The sequence below is a fragment of the Falco rusticolus genome, chromosome 10 (assembly GCF_015220075.1).
Source record: "Falco rusticolus isolate bFalRus1 chromosome 10, bFalRus1.pri, whole genome shotgun sequence".
NCBI lineage: Eukaryota > Metazoa > Chordata > Aves > Falconiformes > Falconidae > Falco > Falco rusticolus.
The window spans coordinates 9,860,574-9,887,821 of NC_051196.1; the positions used below are offsets into that span (position 1 = coordinate 9,860,574).

At 40.8% G+C, this 27,248-nt stretch overlaps 1 protein-coding gene across 3 annotated transcripts in view; it reads left to right on the plus strand.

The window, feature by feature from the left end:
• The window catches only part of LOC119154594 (F-actin-monooxygenase MICAL2-like), a 132,687-nt gene that overhangs the window by 8,520 nt on the left and 96,919 nt on the right, over nucleotides 1-27,248 (plus strand). For all 3 annotated transcript variants that reach the window (XM_037402360.1, XM_037402358.1, XM_037402359.1), the window contains exon 2: nucleotides 15,398-15,753. In XM_037402360.1, the coding sequence (XP_037258257.1) occupies nucleotides 15,490-15,753 (264 nt within the window). In that variant the 5' untranslated portion in view covers nucleotides 15,398-15,489. The remainder of the gene's footprint in view (nucleotides 1-15,397; nucleotides 15,754-27,248) is intronic.

The following is a 27,248-nucleotide window of genomic DNA, read 5'->3' on the forward strand; positions in this document are numbered from 1 at the left end:
GTACTTCTAAAAAGTAAAATGCAAGCTTACTTCATTACTTTGTTTGACTTCCCCACTAGGTATCAACAGACTTTGTGGGGTTGTGATCAGCACTTCTGATGAGTTCATGGAAGCCTTCATTACATTTAATTTTAATGACTGTTTCTCTAATAAGAAAAATACACCTTTGTCATGCTGAGAAGCAGCTTATGTTTTGAATCCAAGTTTTTTACTTTCCCTATGAGTTTTGTCTGTTGTCTAATATTTTGCTGGGATATTATGCCAGATACAGGGCTGAAATTAATATGTTTTTTAATTTTGGAGGAGAAGGTGAAGCCAAACAGTGTTTTCTTCCTTTGACTTATGATTTCATTAGGATTTTAAGGATTATTCTGCTTTCTTGGGTGAAGATAACCAGAAGAGAGAGCTTTTCTCTTTTCTGCCAGGTCTGGGGAATTTAAAATTAAAATTAATTGGTTGTTCTGGACCTAGTCATTAGAAACTAATATAGACAACATAAGTATTACCTCCACAATTAGAATTAAGCAAAAAAGGCAACATTTACATTAATTATTTATTTACCTTGCAGTCCTGTATTCACATGAATAGTCTGTCAAGTGTATTTGCAGTCACCTTTTTATTTTTTGAAAAAGGATCCAAATTTCTAGTATTCCTTATCCAATCCATTTAATCTTGAATAGAATATTAACAGTCATTGTCCTGTGTGAACACTTGTTTCATGTCTTGTGGTGTGTTGCTTTTTTCTTGTTAAGACTTCTTAAACTTTATTTGCAATGTTCTGTCTTTACCTGTATTTACAGATCAGTGGGAGGGGGGAGATAGAAGAAATTACCTTTATTTTCAAATGAGTGGTTGAGTATTGACATACCCGAATACATGCTTAGTCATGTGCTGTGATGCTGATGAGTTTCGCTTGGCACACCCCAGCAGATGCAGTCCCTCCCCTGTTTTCAACAGAGCCATCTTCTCAGTGGTGCAATTGTAGATGACTGGATTTGGTTTACAGCAGTGACACAGTGTAATGATAACCTTGCCAATGCTAAGGAGAGGTGGAAACAGCTGAACTTTTTGCTTGTATAGCACGTTCAAAAAATCTCACTCAAGGTACTGTGACCTGAATGTTTTGGTCAGTGTCACAAAACTGTTGTGAACTTCTGTAAGACAGTGTCAAGTGGCAGTGAGACTTGAGCCAAAGGTTCTTTCTTCTTTCTTCCACCAAAATTGTGTATTAGTTGCTCATTCAGGTTGTGTTTTTACTTTACCTTTTTTTCCCTCTCCTCTAAGCCTATATTCTAGCTTATGTTTCTGTTGCTTTTGATTACAATTCTAGCAGTAAAATTTTCAACTTTAAGTTGTGAGATGCCCTGGTGTGCAGCCTCATAGGGATCAGAAAAATAGGATGTGGGCAGTAATGCAGAGAAATCCATTTGAGAACTTTGGTAATTGTGTTGGTAACTGTTGCTAATGATCTGGGTCTTCTGTCTTGGAAATATAAACATGTTGGATTTATTGTACTTCTTAACACGTGAAGTATCTGTGCCTGTAAAGTTACAGCAGGCTGTCAGAGCCTGGACAGACTGCTCAGGGAAGGTAGTGCCTGCAAGTGCAGTGCACTTCGGCTTGCTTGGGCATTTTGTAGATCCAGGGAAGAGGAGTCACGTTAGCAGTGGCTGCGCTGAATGTCCTTGGTTGAAATCCTTGCCCCTGCCTGTCAGGCATACGCCTTAAGCAGATTTACTAATCTGACCTTTTGACCTGCTGATGATTAATAGACCTCTGCCGGAGCGCTATGAGACCTGGTTACTCTGGAGTGGCCCTGCCAGTAAAGGTCTGCCACGAGGTAAAAGGAGTAATAACGTAAGTGCAGCTGCCCCAGCTGCAAGAAGATGGGCTGTAAGAGGCCTGTGCAAAGCTGTCAGCTTCTGTTTTTAGAAAGGAAGGGTGCTTTCTGCCTGATGTTGCACTGAGTCAGTTAGGATATAGTCTGACCTGAAAATACCAAGGTGAACTGTTCATGCGTTACCATACGCTGCCTGCCAAGATGCCTTGGGGAAATATGCTCTGCAAAAAGTTGATTCATAATTAGTTGATACGCTAGATATTAGGAATCCAGTGAAGTGCTGCCTTCTGCTCTTTTTTTCTGGTAATCTCCCTTAGATCCAGTTTATATATTCAAAGCACCATTTCATGTGCACATCTTATGGGCAGCAACAGAAGAGACTGTAGTGGCCACTCGTGTAACTCAGCATCTGTAACTTACACCTCTACACCTCTTACACCTCTTTTTAGTCTCCTTTTATGGCATCTTTTGTTGCAGTGAAAAAAATAAACTATTAATTGAAGAATCCTATCATGTCAATCAGAAAGCTATGAATAAAATGTTCTGAATGTTGTTGACTTGCTGCACTAGGACATCTGGTAAGCAAACACTCTGCTAGTAAGGCTTCTGAATTTTTCTGTGTGCTGGTGTTGCTCCCCCAGAGGCAGCGTGCTGGTCATGTTCAGTGGCAGGATGGGTGGTCAGCAATGGGTGGAGGTGGAAGAATCCCAGCTATATGTTGTGGGGCGAGGAAGGCTTTGGATCGTGGAGCACAAATAAGCTGTCATATGAAATACAACAAAAGAGTTTTTCATGAAAGGCTCCACATCGTTAGTGGTGGCAGGAGCCCTGAGGTATGTGCTCACAAGCCAAATGAGTGTAATATATCCTTGGAGATGTGTGTGTGGTTTTAAATGTGGCATTTTAAGGTAGCAGGTTAATCTGGCTGGATAGAAGCCCATTTTCCCTAGATGCAGACAGTGGTATGTCTGATGGACCTCCTTTGAAAGGAATTCCCTGAAGTTGATAGCATCAGTGAAAAAGTCATGCTCAGTCTGGTTTTGATAGAAACACAAGATCTGACAGCCCTCACCCTGCCTAACTGCACCAGGCACCAAATAGACATTGATGTTCAAAGCCTTTGCTGTGATAATCTGTGCTACACACAGGGGAGATTCTGGACTATTTGAACTTAATCTATTTCATGGTGATCTGTGCTTGGCAGGAATGAGGGTGGGGGTAAAAACTCTCGTGTTGTACCTTGAAGAACTGGGCTGATTCTGTGACTGTTGCAGTCACCCCCGGCTCCCTTTCTGATTTCTAAGTCAGGATTTCTGATTTAGAAATGCATTATGGAAATGTTTTGACTCGCATATGAATTTTTTTTATGGTACTGTGCCTTTTCTGTCATTTTTTTTTCTTTGGCTGCTGGTTTGAGTTTGTTTTAAGTATTATCTGGCTGTCCTGTGACTTGCATGAAAAAGGAAGCGCTGCTGCTTGAAAATTTTGCTTCCAGAGCTGATATAAATATGCTATAAACTTGTGCTATACTTCTTCCTCACCAGATTATTTCATCTGAGGTTTAGTTTGTATGTTGACTCGCCTTTTATTTTTTTTTTTTTCTTCCCACGGGGTTGAGCTCATACTACACAAATTTTATCTGTTTGGACCTGGTGTGCTAACTGTCCAAAATTTCTGGTGTAAGCCTTTTTCTCCTTCATTTTTTTTCTTCTCTCCATACAATAACTGCACAATACCTGAAACTCAATTGTGATCACATGCCTGTGGGTGCAGCATGTACTGAAGAACCTGTTTTTAACTTCAGTTCAAAATTGAAAGGGGAAATACTGCAATTTAAATGCATCGTAATTCAGCTTTTACTTCAGAAAATATCACTGTTTTTCTTTGCTTTGTGTAGTGTATCACTTGTTTATTTGCTTTGGTAATTGGAGTAGCAGTTCCAAGCAACTGTTTGGGTGGAGAAAAAAAAAAATCATGTGTCTTTAAGAAAAAAGAAGTCTGAGCTGGAAATAAAAGCTGAGGAGGAAAAACTGTACAATGGTACCTTTGAAATACTTTTTTTTTCTTTTCTCTGCCCCCACCCCAGTGCTTTACAAGGCTGAGAAGTACTACATGATCTTTAGTGGTGTTCTGCCACTTTGGGTTTTCTTTGCAGCAGAGGAGTGAATGGAGCATGAGGGTCCTTCAACTGCTCATCCTGAACCAGCATCTGTCATTGTGCTGTGATGGAGGCAGTGCCAGGATGCGGTTTGGTCCAAACACAGATGTCCAGGTCCCAACACAAATCCTTCTGCCTCTGTCTGTTTGTCCATCACCAGCCATCACGGTGCTGACACCTAGGCCAAAAGTCAGGCTCAGCTTGGCAATGGCAGAGCGAAGTGCCACATGCAGATTGCTAAGGTCTGTAATGAAATAGCTGAGAAAGCACAGAACCAGCCTTTACTTGAGTTGCACTGTTATCATGGGTTTATGACCACTCAGGGCCCCATGTCATGAGCTCCAAGGACATCCCGCTTTTGAGAGATGCTGCAACAAAGCCTATGCTGTTTTGTGCATATAGCTTTTGGGGCACTGGCTGCATTGATATTTAGTCACAGTGGTAATACAGCCACTGTATTAGGGCATTAGCTAACTCTCTATTCCAAGTAAACTAAAGCTTGATAACTGAGGTGTAGATAAAGATCTGGTTGCACATTTCAGTGAAATAAAACCAGTACTGTTTAGCTGTATGCAAAACAGAGGGAGAAACTTGTGCTGATATAGAACTGGGAGAAATCCAAGATAATACAAGGTCTTGGGCACAGTAAAGCAGCTTTTTTTTTTTTTAAATCATATTTGTAAAGTGGAAAACTTAACAATATTTCCTTTGTGAATAGCTTGCATCCACAAATCTTTCTCTTCATCCTTTTTCTGATAGTCAATTCTCTGTTTTCCTTCTTCATCTCTGTAAGCTGTGGATATTAAAATTGTTCGAACTACATATGAAGGAACTGTAATAAAGGAACACATCTTCATGTTTTCACTTAGTTTGCTTTATGTAAGTACATTGGATGAATGGAATTTGAGTTTTCTTCCGATCAGAAGTTGAGTAAAAACTTTCAGTATCCTGACACAGTTCCCTTTCACCAGTTCCTGCTCTTCCCAGTGCTGGCACGGTGAGGGATGAGCACAGTGCTGGGGTGTTGGGCTGTGTGAGCTCAGCCACAGGGACCACGCAGGGGCCATGGGCAGCATGTGGCAGCTGGGGTGAGGGCACAGCCAACCCACGGCTTCCCTAGCGTGGCCCTGGGGGTCTGGCAGCACTAAGGCACTGGCCGGCGGGCATCCAAATGGGTGGTGGAGGCTGGGCTATGCTAAAGCAAAACCAAATTGACCCAAGATGTTTCTGTAAACCACTTACTTTCCTAAATTGTTGTTTTCTTTAACAAAGCCAGCTCTAAACAGGACTTCGTTGTACCAGGCGCTCTAAAACCCAGAACTAGTTCATCCTTTCTCTATCTGAAAATTACAGACTGTTTGAGAGTTGAGGCGCTGAAGCAGCTTCCCTTCCTGCAGTTGCAGAAAGACACAGCTGAAAGAAATGTGGTGCCTTTTAATCTATTCTGGTACTGCAAACTTTATGTTCAAGTAAGCAACATGTAGTCACCACATGGCATCATTTCAGGATTCCCAAACAGCCGTAGCTGTTACATGTAAACTCATGTTAGTATATGGGAATGAAATGGTAGCAGTGTCTTAAAATGTTCTTGGTATGTCTAACATAGCAGTGATGTTTTTGCACTAACACATGCTCAACTCCCTAAAAGCACTGCTATTGTGGACTTTCAGATATGTATGTGTTAATGTTGGCCATGGCCATAGCAATTTTCTTTAAGAAATTTTGAATCTTCTATGTAGTAAAGCAAATATTAGGACTAGATGACAGTGAGAAAAGTAAGTTCTTAGAAAAATGCACATGGTTCTTTGCCTTGGCACTTTAGAATTGCCTGCATTCCTGCAGTGTCTGCTGCTTACAGTGAAATACAGGTATGTGGAAAAATAAATTTTCCAGATGAAAGAATGACTAATGAAAAGCCTGATGGTAACATCTTCTACATATTTAAGCATAGGTCATTTTGCCTCATGGAAGCAAATGGCCAGTGTTGCATAAAGACTTTAATGTGAGAAGGCGCATCCACCTCTGAACTTCAATGTTGTTGACAGGTCTGACGTAGAGGGTTTAAAACTCAGGCTTTTAGAACCAGCCTGTGTGATGAGCAATTACTATTAAGAAGTGCTTTTTTTGGTGTTTCACATTTTCTAGTAAACTTTTCTGTGCTGGAAAAGATGAATCACAATTGAATTTTGACTATACCTCAGCTTGCCTTGTGAAAACAGTGATGTGTTTGTCATCTCTCCTATTATTGGTTAATGGTGTTCCAACTGTTGGTTTGTTTGTTTTGGGTTTTTTTTTAATGGATTTCCCAAAACTAATGTTTCAAGATTTATTTTGTTGTTTGAGAGGATTTTTCTGCAGCAGAAATGGATGATGTTTTTGTAACTCTCCGGGAATCTTTTTTTGGGTTGTTTTTCTTCATTTTTTGGGAAGTCAAGGCTGAGAGAGGGTAGAAATTGTGCTGCACGTTTTCTTCCAAAAATACTGTCAGCAGCAATTTTTTCTAGTTTCTTCTGGTAACTATGGGTCCAGTTTACAAGGACAAAAAAAAAAAAAAAAAAAAAAGGGAAACAGATATAAAGCAATCCCTGTAGCTTTCTTTTTGTCTTCCCATGTAAATGTTCCCTGGAGCAGAGTTAGATGTTTAACCTAAATTTTCTGGTTTTCCACCACCCTCTGGCTGACTTGTCTGGTTGCGGCTTCACAGTTCTCCACTGTCACTTAATGGCTGGTTTTTGACAGTGAATTGACATTACTCTGACAAAGGAGCCCATCATTCATGACTCAAAACTGTTGGTTTTTTTTTTTTTTAAAATATTCCTTTTCTCTTCCTTTAACTTATTTGTGGTTCCCATGGATTTCAGTGTGACTAATAACATTAATACCCCAGTAAGCCTCAGGAAGTATCGTGTGCTAGCTTGCATTAAAAAAATCATAACAGTGGAATGTGTTGATTCCTAAAAGCATGTGTATATGCATATGAAATATTGCCCAGAATGTTTTATTTCTTTGATACTGGCAACGCGGTACCGTCTGTGTTTTCAGTGGATTAATCCTGGTTACTGATCTGGAAGTCTGATGTCTACAGATGAGGGCCATCATGAGCTCTGCCAAGTGAATTACTGTGACCTGAAGCCCTTGGGGTCTTGCAGCCCTCGTGCTGGCTGTTTATTCCACCCGTTCAGTTCTTGGGTAATTGCCACAGCCCAAATAACGAGAGGGAAACATACTGGAGAGAAGACATGTAACCAGAAATCCACTCTTGGAAAGATAATCTGAAACCTACATGCCAAAAGTTCTACAGAGTATTCTGTGAAAGCTAACACTGGTGCTGTTCTTTTTCTTCCCCACAGACACATCCTGGGCAGTTTACTTCAGTACAGCCATAATTTCATATTTTTGCTTAAAAAATTTCAAACAAATATTAATTTCCTTTCTCACAGAAATCCTGACGGGAAAAAGACGGTCTATTTTGGTATTCTCTGTTCTCTGGTCCCTCACTGCAAGGCACTTTCTGGTGTCTCCAGCTGATGTCTTTGGGTAGTTTTCAGTTTGAGTAGCAGCAGTGCTGGCCACGGTTCTCTGCTCCATAGCCCCTCTGGGTCAAGAGTGGCCGCAGCGGGGGAACAGGCTCTATCTGGGCATAGGGTGGCTCCCAGCTGGAAAGAGCACAAGGCACCGGTACCGGTGGCCCTGGTTACCCCGTGGTCCCTGCGGGGGGCCTCCAGCTGCCTGGAAATGTGGTGGCACTGCCAGAGGCCTTGGCAGGCTCACGTTGCTGTGTCAGTTCACAGCCTGTCTTGCCGCTCCATCCTTCTGGATTATCCCTATTCGCAAAGTGTCATGAATCAACATTATTCCTATGATTGCTGACTAGGAGAGTCTGCTTTTTCCTGGTTCATGCATTTGTTCTTTTTTCATGGTGTATTTACCTCCATAATTATGTCCCCATGCATACAAAGGGAAAGCTGTACTAGAGGAACTGCTGCTGCCAAATGTGGCTCAATTTTGTTGGTATAGCTGCATCTATACCAGGGATTTTGCTGACATGGCTCTGTCAGCTAGTGGGTATGCATTTTTTTCATGTTCCTCACAGCCACAGTTATGCCAGCTAAGTTTTCCCTGTGACCTGGGGTGTGGAGCAGAGAGGAGGATGCAGGACAGTGAGAAGGGAGTGGGATGTCAAAGCTCCTGCTGGCAGCCAGGCAGGAGTGGTGCTGAGCTTCCTCTCCATCATCTTCTCATGTCGTCCACCCCTGCTTGATGCACCCTCCCTGCTGCCTCTTTGCTGGATGTGATTTTGGTAATTGTAAATAGGATATTACTTGCTCTCTGAATTAGTCTGGCCCAATGTCCTAACATCCTATTAAAGTAGAAAATCTAATGCTGATCAAAAAACAACCAACTCGCTGCCTGTTCTGTGATTAACTTTTATATCTCTGCTGTTCCAGTTTGTGAGCTTGAAATTGCAAGTGTCACTATAGGAAAAGCAAGGCAGGATTTTCAAAGAGCTTAAAGTTGGCCCTTTTGTTTTCACTGACAGTATTTTCATAACATCTTTCTAACTTAAATAACAGGTGCCTTTTCTTAAAAAGTACTTACTTGCTGGTTGATGTTATCATTATGGTATACTTTTTTTTCCTTTGCTCTTGTGATCCTAACCTAGGAAAACATCAGCATAAACTTTCTAGTGTTGTTTATATTGTGCTTCTAATCTACTTTAACAGAGCTGAAAAATGTTCTTTCTTGTAACCAGTCTAAACAAGAGTCAGGTTTTAATATCTTGTTTATATGTAACATTAACCCCTAATGACTGTGGCCTACTCGTCTACAGGTAGCTTCGAAGCTGCAGACTATAAGGAAACTTGGGACTTTCTAATATCTAATAGAGCTTTTAACACCCTTGTTAGAAATAATAAGTTTTAAATACCCACTGTAACCTGCACAGAATAATAATTGGGCTAGAGAGATTTTTCCTTAAAAACACTGGCCTTAAAAGTTTAGAGTTACAATTTCCAGTGGTAAAGGTACAACACCATTACTTTAAAAAAGGAAAATGTCTTTATTTTACAACTGCTCAGAAATGAATCAGTATTGCTCTGATGGTAGTTTAAGTATATGCTGCATACAGACGCCTGGAAAACTATGTATTGTCATTCATTTGAAATACTTGTGCCTGTGCTTTGCAAAATGAGCATCCAGGGGTGTCAGTGATGCTCACAGGGCAGGGCTTCCTGTGCAGGCGGCAGGATGGTGTGAACCCTGTCATTGCCAGTTTTCTGTTCTGTGTTATCTGAAATCTGGGTTGCAAGAGCAGCCATAAGGCAAAGCTAGCACAGCATGCCTTGGGCCTGCTGGCAGCTGTGGCAGGGGCAGATGTTTGAGCCCCCATCTCTGGGGTTTATGCATGTGGATCCTTGGGCAGCATCCCATCCCTGCTTTACCCACACCAGCGCTGTATGTGTGCATGAATGGAGACATAGGCAAACTGCTGGCTTATGCGGTTGATCTCATTTTACTTGTCAGTGTCTTAGTGTATTTCCGCAGTAAAACTGAAAAGCACAGACCAATAACATCAAGAAACAAACTGGAATATTTTTAAAGCTTTTGACTTTAAAATGTGTGGAATGTGAAATAGTCTGTGTGGTAGATACAATGAGCTATCCGTAGGATTTTATTTTTTCCTTCCTGTGAATATATCTAAAATATTCACTGTAAACTGTTAGTGTACTCATGTACATGCTTCCAGCTATATTTTATTGTAGGGTGATTCCAGATGTAGCAGGTTAAATTGGCAGAGCAGCACTTGTTGGAAGGCTTATGTTTGAAATGTCTCATATAACTTTGGCAAAACAAGCTGATAGCATGTACGGTAACCTTGTAAGTTCATAGGCACAGAGTGTCTCAGTAGGAACTGTTTTGAATTCCATACTTGGCCTGAAAAGTTATTTTGCAGGAGTTCTGTGGAAGTCAGCTTTTTATAAAAATACAGAAGAGTAATCTGGCTGTTTATAAAGGGACTGTTTGCAAGGCTTTGTTCAGAAGCGATTTCTGTTCATTGATGTTGCTGTTAGGATTGTGCATCTTAAGAAATATAGGTTTTATTGGTGACAAATAGAAAACAAGTATTTTAGGCAAATGTGCTCTTGTGTTTTTTAACTACTTTTAAAAGCAAAGGAAGGGAGAGCTTCAGTTGTTACCAGAATCACATTTAAATTTTTTTTTCTTTTATGTCACTTCTAGGAAAACATGCAAAAAACCCACACCACGAAACCCCTATGTTTCCTCCAGATAGAAATATTTATATTTACAATGGTCACTATGAAAACAGTGCCTAATGTGAGTAGAAACTAAGTTGAAAAACCTAGAAGGTCCTGTAACGCAGCCAATCTCACTTGCAAATTTCACTTATTTTAATGGTATTAAGATTTTAGACAGTTATGTCAGGGAAGAGACAGCAGAAATACTTTTACTACTGGTGAAGAGGAAGGGCCAAAGTAAATGATTATTACACATGCTGCAGAATCCAGTCTTTTATTTCTGTTGATATTTCTAACCTTAAGCAAACAATAGATGTATTGTATCCTGTGTGCCAGACTGAAGTCTCAATAAAAGAATTTATTCTCTGTAAACATGGCAGAATTAGAGCTGTACTGAAAATGGAATCAGGATTAGTAGTATTGAAATGCAAGGAATTTAATTCTTTTCCGATCTCCCCGAGGAGCATGTTCTCAAATATTAGAATCGAAGCATTACGAGGCTAAGGATGGGCTTAGGTCCTGCAAGTTTGAATTAAAATTAGGTTTGTTCTCTCTCCAGTGGGGCAACTAAACCAAAAAACATCTTTAGCTTTTGAGTATACTACCTCAAAACACCACTGACAAGCAATTTACATGGTACTGCTGTCAAAAATTTAAGTTATTTTCATTTAATGACTCCTATATATCAACTTTATTGCTTGCTCTATTATGCTGAAAGACTTCATGTGCAAATGTGAACCAGCTCCATACATTCATTTAGCTAGAGATAATTAACGGAATTACCCTGACAGTGGAGACACTTTTTTCAGTATTCTCAAAATGATCTGCAGTAACAGAGCTTGTTTCACGGACAGGAAATATCAGCTGAAACAGAAGACATTTGCGTTCACATGTATACATCTGTACCTGCACCGCTGCTTTAATTTCTGCTTTCTCCCTGTCCCTTTTCCACTGCTTTCCTTTAAGTTGTAATAAGATTTTCACTTTCTCCTTGGGTAGCTACCAGGCACGAACACCACTTCTCAGATTTTCTTATCTGACATACTTATTTGCCCCTGACGGGAGGCAGAAAGGAGGCTGGGCTAACTTACTACAGCAGAAGAGATCATCCAAATGCAACCCTTCTTCTTCCCAGTCTCTGCACTTTGCATCTGGGACCCCTTCAGAGACTCCTATAATACCATGGGAAGCTGTGTGGAAGGCCAAATTCTTGTAATACATCGTGTGTGGGACCTAAAATGAGAGCTCTTGTGAGCTGTGAATCTAACCCATGGATGCTTCAGTTTTGACTTAAAAGAACTGTTTCTCCAGACTATTTCCTCCTCTCTAATTCTCTTGCTTTCTGTAGCCCAAAATTTTATTGGGCTCTGTGGCACTTCAGTAAAGTTTCAAATAAATTTCATTATATTTTTGGATTGTGCTTCCAGAGGAAGTTCAATGGTCACTTTGAAAAACATAGTTTGCAGTTTCAGCATCAATACTTGACTTGATGAGACTTTTGAATGTGTATTTCATCCCTAGAGTGTTCTAGATGGTGAAGGAAGAAAAAGGGTAAATGGTAGCACTCTAAGAGCTCAAGTATTTCCCCAAACACCGGGGTTTTTTTGTTTGTGGGGTGTTTTTTTTCTGCTACAGGTAAGCAGTTCGTGTTGCCTCTTAAGTCTTTGACATAGTTACAGAACAGGAAACTTGGATTATAGTTACGAATTACTCTATTCAACTTTTTGTCCGGTTTATTGCATTTTCTAGTGAGCTGTGTACAATAATGCAGTGAAATATTGGTGCCTCCTCAGAAAAAACCACATGCTTTTCCATGAGCCGCATATACTTAGAGCACCTCCTTCCTCTCTGTCATCTGTCAACACAATGTTCATGCCAAAAAAAAGAGAAAAAAAAAACCCCTGGTGTTTCCAGCAAGCCAGAAACCCCAGTAACCAAAGTCTCCTGTCTCATCCTGCCTTTTTGACCACAAAATGTGGCTTTCTTGGAGAACATGACCTCTGGCACAGCAAGGAGAAATGCTTCATAAGTGAGCAAATGTCTCTTCTGAGATGCCATTCCACAGCTTTTTGGTGTGAACAAGGTAGCAGTGTTTTGGAAGTCCATGAGTAGATTTTGTGCCCGGAAAGAATAGTCTCAATCCTGGCTTTGTGGTGTTGGAGGAGGGAAGTTCTAAGGCTGGGGAAGTTGTCCTTCCCAGCTGCTTTCTTCGCCAAAGAAGCAAGACAGGCAGAGGAAGCCTAGGCCTGCTGTGTGTGTGTGCATATGTGTGCAACACCTGCTTCCACTGGTTTAGCATCATGCTAAAAATGTCTTTCTGCCCTTCCCTTTGCCTGCAGTGGCTTCTGCTGACCATCTCTTCTGTATTCTCACCGTTATCAGCCCTGGCACGTGCTGCTATTCCTCTTTGGTTGGTTCAGATATGGCTCTACTCTTTCAGCTTTTCTCTTCCCACCCCTCCACCCTGCCTCCCTTCCTTCCTGGATGGAAACAGCTGAGGCTATAAAAATCTCCTATCTGTGAGCAGAAAAGATATTAAATTAAAGAGCTTGCAATTAGACCTAGTTATCAATTATGCTGGAGTTAACTTTTAAGGATATTTGTGTTACATGAACATGATAACAGTCTTGTGGTGAGCTAATGAAAACAATGGAGAGGAAGTTTTGGTTTATAGCTATTAAGTCGGTCAAAGTCTTTGGTAGCACTGAAGCAGTAGCAATCTGAGTTCATAGCGATTAAGAAAACCCGATTTGGCTGCCACTCCCTTAGCTGAAATGTCCAAAGTGCAACGTTTCACTGACACTTCCCCACTCCCTGAGCAGCTATTCATAATTATTTTGAGATAGAAAAGCCAAAGTATTTTTCTTTTATTATAAAAAATAGCTCAGGTGGGTATGGAAGTCAGGTAAAGTAAGTGTTTATCCTTGATTTTAATTTCTTTTTCCAATGGGTCTCAAATCCTGGGGTGCCTGTATCTCAAGCTGTTTAAGCCATATTATAGCATCTCACAGTGTGCTGGTGCTATCTTTGGTCGCCCTGTGTTGCCTTCCCCTTGCAATAGCACTCATATGTGAAGCTTAAGCCCAGACATACGTCAGCCCCTCAGTGTGGCAGCCTCCTGCCTTTCCCCTTCCCCCAGGAACTTCTGGATCTATTGGCCAGTTTTAGACTGACCCAAAGCCTGCTGTGTGGTTCTGCGTTCCCAGAGCTGGGACTGGTGAGGGTAATGCTGGGCCCCCCTTGCACCCATACCAGGGTAACCAGAGGTGGCCAGGCTTCCTTCTCCTGGCATATAAGTGTTGGTTTGCTCATTAATCCCTGAGGACTTGAACCTGGAAAGGTGCTGGATCTCCTGAACTCCTTTTGAGTCAATGGGAGTTCATGGCACTCAGTTTCTTGACAAATTAGACCTTCTGGAAGTCGGGGCATATAAAATGTTTGTGCTTTTACCTCACAAAGCCACAAAGCTCTTCAGAAAAGGGCACAGAGCATACTATAAATGAAGTATTCAGAGGGGAAAACAAAAATTTCCTGACTTATTCTTGGCACCAAATATTTAATCATGACATTTGGTCTAAGAAAATGTACAAACTCTCAACATTGCCAATTTATTTTACCCACAAACCAACAACAGACTGATGATATGCACACAAAGGTTATTTATTTTGAGTGCAGCCAGGGAATGTAAGTATTCCAAATGCTTCCTTGTATCTCCCCATGGGATCTCTTTAATAAGTTGCGTAATATTTTTCTGTATTAGAGGATTGTAAGATAGACACGGTAAGTCTCTTCACTTAAATACACTGGTTGTTTTCTCTTTTCTTCTTTGAAGGAAATGGAAGCAGAGAATGAATAGTTTGTGAACAGTTTTAAATTAAAAAGCCTAACTTCAAAGGCCTTTCTAACAATTTATTCTAAAACTATCAGCCAACAGATGATGTTCCAAGCAAAATAACTAATTATGTGGGAGGTTAGGCAAGCATTGATTTAGTTTTTGGTTTCTTGGACTGGTAGATAATTCTTTAATAACAAGAGAAAGAATACATGACTTAAATATCTGGACTTTTGTCCACATAGACCCTCTTCTGAGGACAAGTTCATACATAACCTGTTAGAATTTTCTTGGAAGATGTGAAAGCCACTTGGATCTTTTCTGTGGACCTTGGCTGACTCTGAGACGCTCCCCATTAGAGATTGAGAGCAAGGTTAAGGAAGGATAAGGGAGTGCCACAAGAAAAGTATTTTAGTTCTTTCAAACTTAAGTTAATGTAGAATAGCGTTGCTTTTACAGAATGTAAGGGTAGTTATCTGGGATATCAGGCACAGTTTGACAACGATCATGTTACTAGGAAAAGCCAATGGGGCTTAGTGGGCCAAACATAATTTCTTTATATCATTAGCACATGACAAGTAAGACTCCAAACACATAACTTTAGCGTTTAACATGTGGAGACATGGAGATAAGATTCCTTTCTATGCACTAAAGCATCAAACCCTTTCTCATTTTGGCAAGAGAGTTAGAAAAAGGGGAGCTCTGTGGTTACTTGTTTTCTGTTGATTTTTTTTTTTTCAGTTCTGGTGTAATGTGTGATAATGTTTCTGCTTAGCCTGTTTTGTGCATTTGCTTGTGGCAAGTGACTGTGCCAGTTCTAAATTGCTCTGGCTAAGCTGCACTCTTGGCCCTAGCTTGTGCAATGGGGGAAAATTCCCTCAAATAGTGTTGACTTTTGGCTGCAGGTTTCTAAGAATTCTTAAGACCAAAACGTTACCAGAGGTGTACTTGCTGTGACAATAAACTCTGCTTGTGAAGAGCATCTGGACATCTGGTTTTCCTTCATCTATTATCTCGTACTTACCACTGAATAAAAATTAAAGAAATCCTCAGGCTGTCAGTGAAGATGGTTGTTTTAGAAGCAGTAGCTTTCAGTTTATAGGGGTTTTATAACAGTTTTTGTGAAGTACATACCATGACAGCACAAGTCTTGTTTGTTTGTAACACTTGGATGCCACTATGAAGTTTTTGTACCTGGTTGTCCAGTTGCCATATGCTGTGTTTTTATATTCATATTGGATATGCAGTTTGTGGGTTTGATTTCATTAGGCAGAACCTGCTTTAACATGACCTGTCTTTGTCTTTTCTAGGAGTAACATGCTTGGAAGTACTTGGTAGGGTGGATCACCTGTACCCCAGCACGAGAGCTCCAGTTTAATACCTGTCAAACACTTCTCGGAACATGGGGGAAAACGATGATGAGAAATACAGTCAAGCTGGCCAGATATTTGAAAACTTTGTACAAGCGTCAACATGCAAAGGTACCATTCAGGCCTTTAATATTCTCACTCGCCAACTTGAATTAGATCCTTTGGACAATAGAAACTTCTACACCAAACTGAAGTCAAGAGTGACCACATGGAAGGCCAAAGCTTTGTGGAACAAGCTTGATAAAAGAGCGAGTCATAAAGAATATAAACGCGGAAAATCCTGTATGAACACTAAGGTAAGTGGAGTTCACTTTTGGATTTCATAGCTTAGAATCTTTTAAACTTGTTTTTCTACAGAAGCAAGGTTTCTACCATCATATGCAATATGTCCATTCATGTAACCTTCCCTTTAATATACATTTTGGAAACTATGGCTGATATCAACTGATTCTGACAAATTTTCAGGTATTTTTGTTCTGCAAGCTTTGTGGAAACACACAGCATGTAAGAGTGATCCTAAAAGCACCCTGCTTTACAATCTGCCTCCATCATGGCAGAAACGTTTTTTGCCCTCTTTAGATGTCAGTGTCAATCACACATAAGATGTAAACTCATGAGGCACTAGGCTTCATTTATTCCAGGCTCACAATAACTACTTGCTTTATTAAACAGGTTTTTGCAAGGTGCAAATCGTAGCATCTACAGCAGGCTCCTCAGTTTGCTGCTTGGTACATCCTGTAAGAGAGCGGGGCTGGCCAAACGTGTTTCGACAGCAGTTCCTAAACTGTTCTGTGGGAAGTGCTGCTTGGGGAGGTCTGGAGATCTGTCTTTGTCACCTAGCATTGGCTCTAGTTGCTTAACAACAGCAAAAGAAAATCCTGCACTACTTATGGATTTAAATAGTTTCCTGTAACTGCTTTTCTGCAAGCAGAATGCGGGTAATTGCTATGTGGTAGTTACTGAAGGAGATGGTCTGCTTGATTGTGGAAAGGACAGGAAATTATCTTCTCTTCAGCAGAGCATGCAATACCATATTTTGGTAGAGCAAACCACTGAACACTGATATAAATCTTGTTGACAACATTGTACAAAATATTCTACTTCATGCCACTTGTTTCATCTAGCTATCACAGAGTGTTTTTAATAGCTTTGTCTCAGAGCAATTCACTTATTTACTGCCAAGTGACAGTGAAAAGTTGCCCCAAGAAGGGTAAGTTTTAAGAAGCTGCTTGACCATTTAGAGGTAGAACAGAGCAGGGAGGGCACGCTGCAGGGTAACTAGACACCAAGCCGTGGAGGACATCTTAATCAAAAAACTGTCACTGAGGTGTTATTTTGTGGACTCAGTAGACAGGCAGTGTTGAAAGTCTCTTCTTGTTTGCATCATTGCATTGAAACTTCTCAAAAGCATTAGGGAGAAGGACACCATGTTACTTTCGGTACATATAGAGGCCTCTAGTTTTATTTATTCTTTTTTAATAAGCGCCCAATGATTATTAACATTTTCTAAGGTAATAAATGTCCTTACTGTACTACAGTTTTATTTAGAAAATGAAGAGTGCCATTACAGCTATTTGCACTGTTTTCCTGACAGCCTGTTTTTCATTTTCCTTTTTTCCTTTTTGACCTGTGCTTCCTTCCTCCCTTTTGTTCTTTTGAAAAGTCCTTGAATGTATGTCATTGAGTGTCTTTGTGATGAAAACAGACAGGAAAGGGAAGGAATGAGAAAGTGTCTGATGATTAACAAATTATAGGAGATACTCCACATGTGTCTCACCTACATATACAGACCCGGGTCTAAATGTCCATGGTTAGTTTGAGGAAGTATTCACAGCACTTTTTTAAGTGGTTTTAAGACCCATGTGAAATACAAAAATGAAGTAGTCCTCTCTCAATTGTGACATTACAAAGCCAGAGCCTGGTTCTGCAAAGTTCTTAAGAAAAGTGATTAATTTTTATATATGGTGAGAAGACACATGGAAAGCGGTTGGTACATAAAATACAGCCTGTGTAATGCTTTACAAAGTTGCCGAGCAGGAGGCTAATGAACACCTTCCGCAACGTTGAAAGTATGGTATTACTACTCTTTGAGAATAAAGATTTATTTTTAGTGGCATGGTCTAAGTTGTTTGCAGAAATTAATGGACACGTCTATGATGCACGTGTGATCAAATCACACATGTGATCAAATCACACATGAATATAGAATGTCTGTATGTGAATGGTGTGTGTGTAGATATTCTGTGAAATACTTGTAGATGTTCATTATGAACCTGGACCATGCCCAGACATGCACTTCACTGTGTCATCACTGATTTAAGGAGCGGAATCTTCAGATTGCTGGAAAGGAAAGCAGCAACCACAGTCAGCGGGCTCTGTGGGGATATCTACCAAACATTCCTCACACGTGAATCACAGTGTGCTGTGAAAGCCTATCTCTGCAACATGAATGAGGGGAGGCATGTTGCAAGAAGTCTATGGACTCCCTGATCATTGTGGTGGTGTACTCTGACAGCCCCACTTAGAGATAAGGAATTCCCAGAAATGCTGGCAGTCCAACCAAAATGCCAGTGCAGAGAGATTAGGCTACAATATACCTACCACGATTTTCCTTTGGGTCCAACTGGGGATTTTAAGTTTCTTGCATGTCATGCCAACTACCATTTTTAGTAGTGAAGCAGGCAAACAGAAGTTAGCAGGCTGAATCCTGACAGTGGTCCCCAGTGCTCACCTCTGTGGAGTCCCCTGGGGACCAGTCAATCAGCCCAGAGTAAAAATCTTACTTGTTACAGCAGGATCACAAAATGAGCTAAGTGGATTTTTGCAGTTTAAGTTCTGTAAGCAGAGCCAGGATTGCTAGTAGGCATAACTTAAAAAAATATGACTTCAAGGCTTTATATGAAGTCGTGGCCATGTGCTCTGTAGCTGAGTCTGCATCTCACAGTTCTTTGGCTTTGCAATCTGTCTGGCTTCTTGTGATCATCCCAATCTGTGTAGGAGATAAAATGCAATTGGGATCTGAAGTATTCGTGGTCTCTCTCTTTTTTTCTTTTTTTTTTAAACTGAGAGTCTGCTGCCTCACCCAAAAAATGTTCATTTTTTTGCACACTGTTTAAGAGCTGAATGGTGTACTTGTTGATTTTTGTGCTTGTAAACTCTTCGGCCACACTTAAGTTACTCATTACAATATACACAAGTTTTATACATACAGAACATTCCACTCCAACTAAATAACAATGATCCTGTGTCTTAACTGCTCTTGAAGAACATTGCCAAATATGGCTTTTAAAGTTTCTACAATGATACAATTTTAAGCTGGATGAATAAAACCAGTTGAACAATTTTCAAGAAGTTCAAACTACTATTTCAGAGTTGCCTTACTGTGGACATTATTTTCCCTTTAACTCTTTGTAGAAGGAAAAAAAACCCACCCCAAAATAAAATCAAAGTGCTGTAGAAAGACATGCACAAAATTGGGGCAGAAACCAACTTTTTCTGAAACTGTAGGAGTCTACCTGTATGTATGTTAAATCTGTATGAAACATATACTTTCTTCCATCATGGACTTATAAAATGGGAAAGAATACTGTTCAGAACTGCTGTTTCTGCAGCTGGCATTTGCACAGTTCACCAGTATTAGAGAGAAACAGAAGTCTGTCCGAAGTAGGCAAAACTCTAGAAATCATACTCTGATTTTATTTTATTTTTTCCAAATATGTCTAGAAAAAGAGCACAGATTTGTGATCCTGGCAAAGTTTCTCTCTTATTTTCATCTTTTACTAATCAATGCAGAGTAGCATGTTCAGCATCTGTAATGATTGTTTCTTCAGGGAATGAAGCACAGCTGGACAACTGAAGATAAAAGGTTTAACACATGTTGTTCACCATGTTAGCAGTTTGAATGTCTCTCTGATTTTTTGAACATGCAGTATTTAATGCAATGATGAACAAGAATTCATCCATTTCATTGCAGAGTGTATTCAATAGCCTTTTTAAGGCATATGTGAGTGTCTCTATAAACATTTATTTGAACCTCTCTGTGTGGAGCAATCCTTTACTTGCACTTGGTTTACTGGCAGTTTACCTGTGTAAATGATACAGATATGTGCATGTATGCATAAGTGAGGCTCCCACTGATGTTTGAGAGATTTATGTGTACATATCAGAGGGTAGGACCTGTCCTATGCTGCACACCTGAAATTCTGGCTCTCCCATGACTATAGATTTATGCTTGAGGAGAATAAAGATCACTGCACATGAAAACATCCCAGATTTACTCTTGAGGGAGGTGTTGATTCTCTAGAGCATGCAGATGTGGTGTTGTCTTCCCCCTCAAATGTGTATGCTGTTGTTTTTTTCAAAATGCGTGCTTACACTTCAGAACTAAGGAAACTTTGTTTGAAGTGCTAATGTGTAATTATCAGCTGCCTTGGTAGCTGCCATTTCTCTCTGGAGTTTCAGGTGATGGTGTTGCGCATTGGAAGGGTGGCAGTGGCAAATTCCTGGTCACAGCTTTGGTCTTCTGAGCATTGTCTCTATTGTAGAGCCCACCTTGGGCACAGTTCCTGGGAGGGGGGCTTGTACAGTCTGAGCTGTGGTTTCCAGGCTGAACTAAAGAAAGTTAGCGTAAAGCAAGTAAATAAACTTGAGCGAAGAAATTTTGAGTGCTGTGTGTATAAATACCTACGTGTGTGCATTTGTAGGTATATGCGCATACAGATCCATATAACTTCATTTGTTTTTCAGGAATTTATCTTGAACTCTGTCCCTGTTGGCCTCTCTAGTTTTCCTTGTTCCTGGACTTGGCCTTTCAAAGCTTGTTTTAGAATAGATTAGGTTCCCTTCCAAAAACTCCTGTTGGGAAACTTACTGCAAGAGAATGACTCCGAAGTTATTAATGACCATGTTTCCAGGACTTGTGTAAAAGCACAGTGGCTCTTTTTGGTAGCGTCGTGTGCTGTCAGTCATGCCTGGGCTCGGTGGCATTGGTATCTCTGCTGTAGGGAGGGCTCCACAGGCTCCTCTGGTGGGGTGATGCTTTAGCTGAGGCAGCATTACAGGGAGCACATGGCTTATGGGGGGGTGGCGGTGGAATTGGGGGGGAGGGCCAGGGTGTGAGTCAGCTGAGGTGAGGAGGCGGCCTGTGTCAGCAATGGGGGTAGAGGCTGGAGGTTTTGCGACTGACTCAGCACTGGCTCTGAGCCTCGTCTCCCTGTACTAACCACACTGGCGTACCTGCGAATGATAAAATGGGATGGTGTTTATCTGCCAAACCCTTCCCGCTCCTTTTCATGTTGTTTTCATTCCCCAAAGACTGTCAAATGCATGCTTTGGGAGTTAAAACCTACTTCACCTGGTCTTCTTCCCACAGAGTTGAGAAAGGGAGAGGTCTTCCTGGGCCATGCTAGGTGCTGCCACGTTATGTAGCCCTAGGGTAATCAGCAGGATGAGGAGTGGATACCAGCTCACTCTCCTTGTTATTAGGTAGAAGTTGGCTTCCTACCAGTCCTCAGTTGTTTACAAACATCCTAACCTGCAGTCTTGCTCCTCATGATGAGTGAGAAAGGTTGGGTCCTAGGTGTCTTCCTCTCCTCTCCACTTTCCTCTGTAGTGCTAAACAAATACTTGTCTCTTAATTAAGCAAATCATCCAGCATGTATAAACCTGCTGATACTGGGGCTGAATTTCCTCCTGAAGCACTGGTGTTTGTTGATGCTTCAGAGGCAACTTGGATTTGCAGCCAGGTTTCTCCTGTGCTGTATATACTGGTAGAGAAGCCAGTGAGTTTGTGTGTTCACATGTCATGACTGATTGTGTCCCTTGAGACAAATATTTGGGGTTTTAAGAGAGTAATTGAATTGTAAGGTGAAAGAAGGGAATGCCAGTTGTGCTCCAACTCAAAAATATCCTTATTATAATGAAAACTTCAACCTGTTTGTTCTATAAAGAGTGAGTAACCAGATGGCACATCCCTTTTGCTGGATTTACTAATCTCTTCAAAATAATAATTGAAATGGGGAGATTTCCAAACTTGATAATCAGGGTTTATAACTAACACAGCAAGTTTGTCTTGGATATATCAGATAGCATTGCTAACTTGTTTATTATAATGAAAATACATTCCTGTGAAGGTCATAAAACTTGAAGCTAGAAGTTGACTGCCATGTTTATAGGAAGTTTAGTGAATAAAAGGTGATGAGTTTTCTCAAAAAGACATTTAGCTTCTATTTTTTTATTTGTTGGGGTTTTTTTGCTTTCGTTTGTTTGGGTTTTTTTTTAATCCAAACACACAGTGCTTTGATAGCAGAATCCAGAAGCTACTGAGCTGTTGGGGCTATTAAGGCCCATGTATTCTACTGTTTTTTTTAAGTGGCACCTACTTGTGTTTGGCATACTTGGAAGACAAGCTGTTTATTTTGATATCTATGCTTCTTTGCTTTTGCTTTTCAGAACAAGGCACCTAAAGCCTTGCACTGGATTTACATTGTAAATTTATTTTTAACAATTTTAATAAGTAACTTTTACAGAGTTATTTTTAAGTAGTAGAAAATATGGAACTAATGGGGAATGAGTGGTAAGGGAGACGTGTTTGAGACGAGGGGGGAGCAGCAAATCACCTATGAACATGCAGTGAAACCACAGTTGTTTAACACTGTCAATGCATTCGTTTCCCTAAGGAATTTTAGAGGAGGGGATGGGGAGAAGCTTGGGTGATGACAGGACACACAGCAAACAGGGTTCTTTGAAAACAAAACGAAGTATTTGACTCTTTGAGTTGTGTTTTAAACTGAGATTGGGCCAAATTGCGTCAGCAAAAGCAAATGTTTGGCATGTGATTTGGTAATTAAATCACTTTATTTTTATTATCCTATAGACATTTCCACAAACATTTTTCAGCTTTATCAGTCATGAAAAGCAATGAAGCCTGGCCACAGTAACGTAATCAGACAGCCTAAATAAGACTGTTTTAGGCACTTGGGAATTTAACATTTTTTGGCTTGCAATATAACAGTAGTTTTACATCTGTGCTTTAACAGCCTTGTGCTGTTTTTCTGTGCCTTGCTTAATGGCTTTGCAAGTAGACAGAAGGGAACTGTCCCACCCTGACCTGTTTTCCTAGATATTTCATACAGACTCCCACAGGGAGTGGTACCCAGTTACTTTCACAAAAAACACTACTATTGTCACCACAAGTGGCTTAATGAAGCTTGAATGAAACAAAAGTTTACGACAGGGCGTGTTCCAGTAACTGGTTTTGTAGTGCTTCTGGGTTTGGCTGTGTGAAGCAGCTGGGTGGTGGTGTGTCGGTCTGGCAGCCCACCGGTGGGTGTGGGGTGCTCCTGTGTGGGCCTCTATGCAGCCCGTGCCCCTGGTCTACTGGGGTCCAGCACCTCTCCTGGCTTCAGAGAGACCCCAGCGATGCCAGATGTGGTTGTTAGGTGTTTGTTGTTAGCTACATTTCCAGCTTGGCTCTGGTAATGTTTGTGTACTGATAAGTGAGGAAATACATAACTTTTGCTATGAAGAAGTGATTAAACGCTTGGCTGCTAAAAAGCAGATTTCAGACAATAAGGCAATTTCCTGTCTCCTACAGTTCAGGTCTTTCCCAAGGTTCCCATGTCTGTCTTGAGAATGGGTTTGGGGGATGTGATTGCTCTCTTTCCTCTTTCTGTGAACAAATCTAATTCCACGTTATTTTCTGGTTTAGGCATCTGTGCAGGTAGCTCTTAATATCCTTTTGGTAGTTCTAAGAGATACTGTATAAGAAGGGAAAATGCAAAATATTTTAGTAGAAGTTTGCTTTTCTTAAGCAAACAACATATTTTCCATTTAATTTTCTTTCTAAAAAGCCTTAACAGTGATGGAGTTTGTAGTGAAAAAACAGTGTAACTGGGATCTGTTGTAAAGACAAAGCAGGAATTCTCTTTTCATGCCCTTGAAATTGGGTTAATTTGCTTTACTTTCTCTGCTACAGTGTTTAAAGGTGGATTATTTTGTGTCAGTTGGTCCTCAAAATTCCCACATTCCCTAATATGTCTACATTTACAAAAAATCTGTTTCTTCCGTCTTAGACACCTGTTTGCCATTTCAGGTCTCTAGGATATTTGCGTCTTGAGCTGTCTGATGAAAAATGCTTCTTGAAGAAAAATCTCAGTTTATACCATAATGTGACATTGTTACAGTTTTCTAATTCTTCAGTCTTTTAGCCTTTTCCTCAAGTCAGGGAATGTTGGTGAATTTAAGCTGTTTTTTGAAACAATGCCTGATGAGGGGGTCACGATGAGACCTAAGTATTTCTGTGGCGAAAAAGCTTTTGCAAGTACAGCTGTTGTCCTGGAAGCTGGTCACGTTTTGCTTCAACTATTCCAGGACTGTAAGAGTTTGGCAGGAACCTGAATGTGCCTTGGTTTTGTTCTGGGACCTGGGTGATGGCAGAGAGGACAGGCATTACTCAGCTAACAGAAGAAGAGTTACACTTCACGTCTCATGTATTTCTAACGTGAACCTTCTGTAGAGCTGTGAGACTTATGCTAAACCACTTGGGAGATGAAGGATGAAGTGGGGTAGCGGTGATGACTGAGAATGCTACAGCCAGGTACAGGTCCTCCTTTAAAAGAAATTGGCCCAGAGTGTCTGAGGGAAGCAGAAGCTGCAATTCAGCCTTGACCTTCTTAGAGCCCTTGCTTTAATGAGCAAACTTGCGATTATGGATCACATTAAATTATGTCACCTGGGCAGCTGAAGAACTCTGCTTACAGTGATCCTAACAATAGTTTGCTGCCAGACTGAAGAAATGCATTAAGTGAGATTTCAGTGATACCTGTTGTAGACTGGTATTTGTCATGCTTATTAAAAATCTGGGAGCTGTATTGAGGAGGTGCAGGTGTAACCAAACTGGAATAAGCTGCAAGTGCTTTGAAACACAGGACTAGAATAAAAAAAAATAATAATATATATATCTTGAAAAGTGGAAAAAATGGTCCGAGATCAAGAGGATAAAATGTTCAAAAGCTACTAAAAATTATGACCCTTCTAATGGAGCGCAACACCCAGAGAAAATTGGGAATATGCTGTGGAAAATGATCTGGTGCTTATAATGGACCACACGCCAAGCCTGAGTCCACTGGGTGTAGTGCTGATGCAAGGGGACCTGATCCTGGGAGCCTGTCTAAGGAGGCCTGGGGTGTGTTGGTGACTGGAGTGGTTTCCTTTTCATCTAGTTGGTGCAGGCAAAACCCCAGCTAAAATATTTTGCCCAGCTTGAAGCAGGTGTTAGAGACAAGAGGCAGATAAGCCAGAGCAAGTCCAGAGCAGAGCAGCAAGAATGGTCAGAGCTTTAGAGAATGTGACCTGTAGGAGAGGGTTAAATACCTTCACCTAATCTGTGTTAAAGACCCAAAGAGGCACACTGCATGGTTACTTGGAGAACAACCAGAACTGTTATTCGCTTCACCTTTTCTCTCTAATAGTCTGGCTAATACTGCTAGATCAGATTCTGATTAGTTTCTCAAAGGTTGCATTTTGCCTTGGACGTTTGCTGATCCTATTTCAGCCTTGAAGAACAGCTTGTGTTTCCCAGGGTCATGCTGTTTCTGCTTAAGAAACCAGCTCAGAGATACTGCCTTGCTTCTCTTGCATCACTCTGGATTTGTTCGTTTGACTAAGATAGTAACTTGGAAGGAACCGTGTGGTTGTGTCACACTGAATTAGTCTTGTGTTGCTTACTTCCACTGCCCCTTTGAATGAGTCACAAGAGTGGCTTTAAAATGACCTGTGCAACAACGAATGCTCCTTTCTAAGTGGTGTCCACCTCCCCATCTCTGCCATCCTTGCTGGATTTACAGTTCAGATAAAACAACTGCCCCAGGGTGAATTGCAACTCAGATTATAAAACATTGCAAGAGATGGCAGTGAGCTTCCTGCCAAGGACTACACGCCCAGATCATTAATAACAAGTTATGCTGATCAGCAAGTGCTCGGTGGCAGGCAAAGGCATTTCTCTCAGATTCCTACCCCCACCTCCCACCCACCCCCTTTTTCTCTAGTTTGTTTGGTTTTTATCGAGGTAGGAAATAATTGCGCATAGGGTAGGAAGGCTTTCCTGAGAGGTGAGGGCTGTTGGGACTGGTGGGTCAGCTTGCTGCCCACCTGGCTGGCCACAGGGCTGCAAGGGCTGGGCTGGCTGCTCTATCTCCTGCTTGGCCGTGGGCACCTGGAGTAGGAAGCTCGCTGCCTGTCAGCTCAGATACAGCCCTGACAGTGGCAGAACAAGCACAGCCAGTGCTGTTGAGGCAGGTGCCTACATCTGAATTTCACCCTGGCTGGAATGTGAAAACAGAGCCATTAATACATGGCCATGTAAATAAACACTGATCTTCTATGTATGTTTATCTCCCTTCTGTTGCATTGGATGTTGGTGTAAAATAGACTTTTACACTTCGTGATGTGTAATTTGCTGCCAAAACTTATTTTTTCAACTGTCTGCCTGTCTCTTTGAAGCATGCTCCTTTTCATTTTTTTCTCACCTTTTTTATCTTTACTTTTATTTTCCCAGACTCTTTCCTTCAGTAATAACTGCTATTATGTACCTTCTTTGTTTTCAACCAAAAAGATTTTGGAAGTAAGAACTAGAGGTGCTGAAATCTAATTTTTGCTGTGCAATATGCTGCCAGTAGCTTGGTTTGTTGGTTCTTTAAGAGTGCTGTTAACTTTCCCTGCTACCAGAAACCTTTTTAAAACATGGTATGCTAAAGATACATTTTCTAATTTTAGTTGTTTGAACTGTTCAGGTCTATTTTGCTTGTTGACACCACTGGATGCCATATTGCTATGGGATGCAGGCTGGCCAATTCATAGTGTTTTCAAATGGTGAATAAAAATGTAAAAAGTAGAAGCATTGTCTACCCATGGTAAACTGGTATGTGTGAATGACCAGTTAAATAAATTGGGGAAAAAAATAGGTTATCATGCTTTGGAGCTAAATTTGGCTTTACTAGTTAAGTGGTTGTGAATGCTAGCAATGGAAAGTGCAGTGGCTTTGAAGATTACTTGATGAACTGGAGGGAAATAGATCCCAGGAGCCCAGAATTGCTGCCACCTTATACAGAATCGCATTTTGAGCTCAGCTATAGCTGCCATAAAATACTGCACAGTCATTCTACTTAGGAAAGTTAGAAATGGTGGGATTAAATGTTTCAGCTCTTCAAAAATGAACAAAAAATCTGGATTCTGACTCAGACCTCGTGGCTAGTTCTGTATCAGCTCATTTACGCAGTAGTGGCTTCAAAAAGCCAAGTCTTCGTTGGGTGTTGGTTAATAATTCACCTAATATAAAAATATATTTTAGAATGTATTTTAAAATATTCTGTGAAATGACCTTGAAATAACTTGACTCACCACTTACTTTAAAAAGCCAGTTTCTAAGTGGAAGCTTACCTGACTTATTAGATAGTTGTAATTGTCGGGTTTTAGCTAAAAAAATTGGCTTCAGTGTAGTATTTAATCTCTGTAGACAGGCCAGGCTGTAGCAACAGTGCTATTTGTCGGGGTTTTTTAAACCATACTACCAACTTCTTTGTGTAGCACAGCCATGGTTGTTGGCCAACTTGCCCGCATGCCTTGAATGCCATAAAGCATGAGAATTCTCTTCCTCTGTGTCTGTAGACAAGTCCTCTACTGGCTGGTCGCTGTGTAACCCTAAAACCATGTAAAGAATTAACTATTTTCTTGCAATTGCAATCTCATGAGTGTCACTAATCACAAGACTCACGGCTTAGTCTTTGCTGTGCTC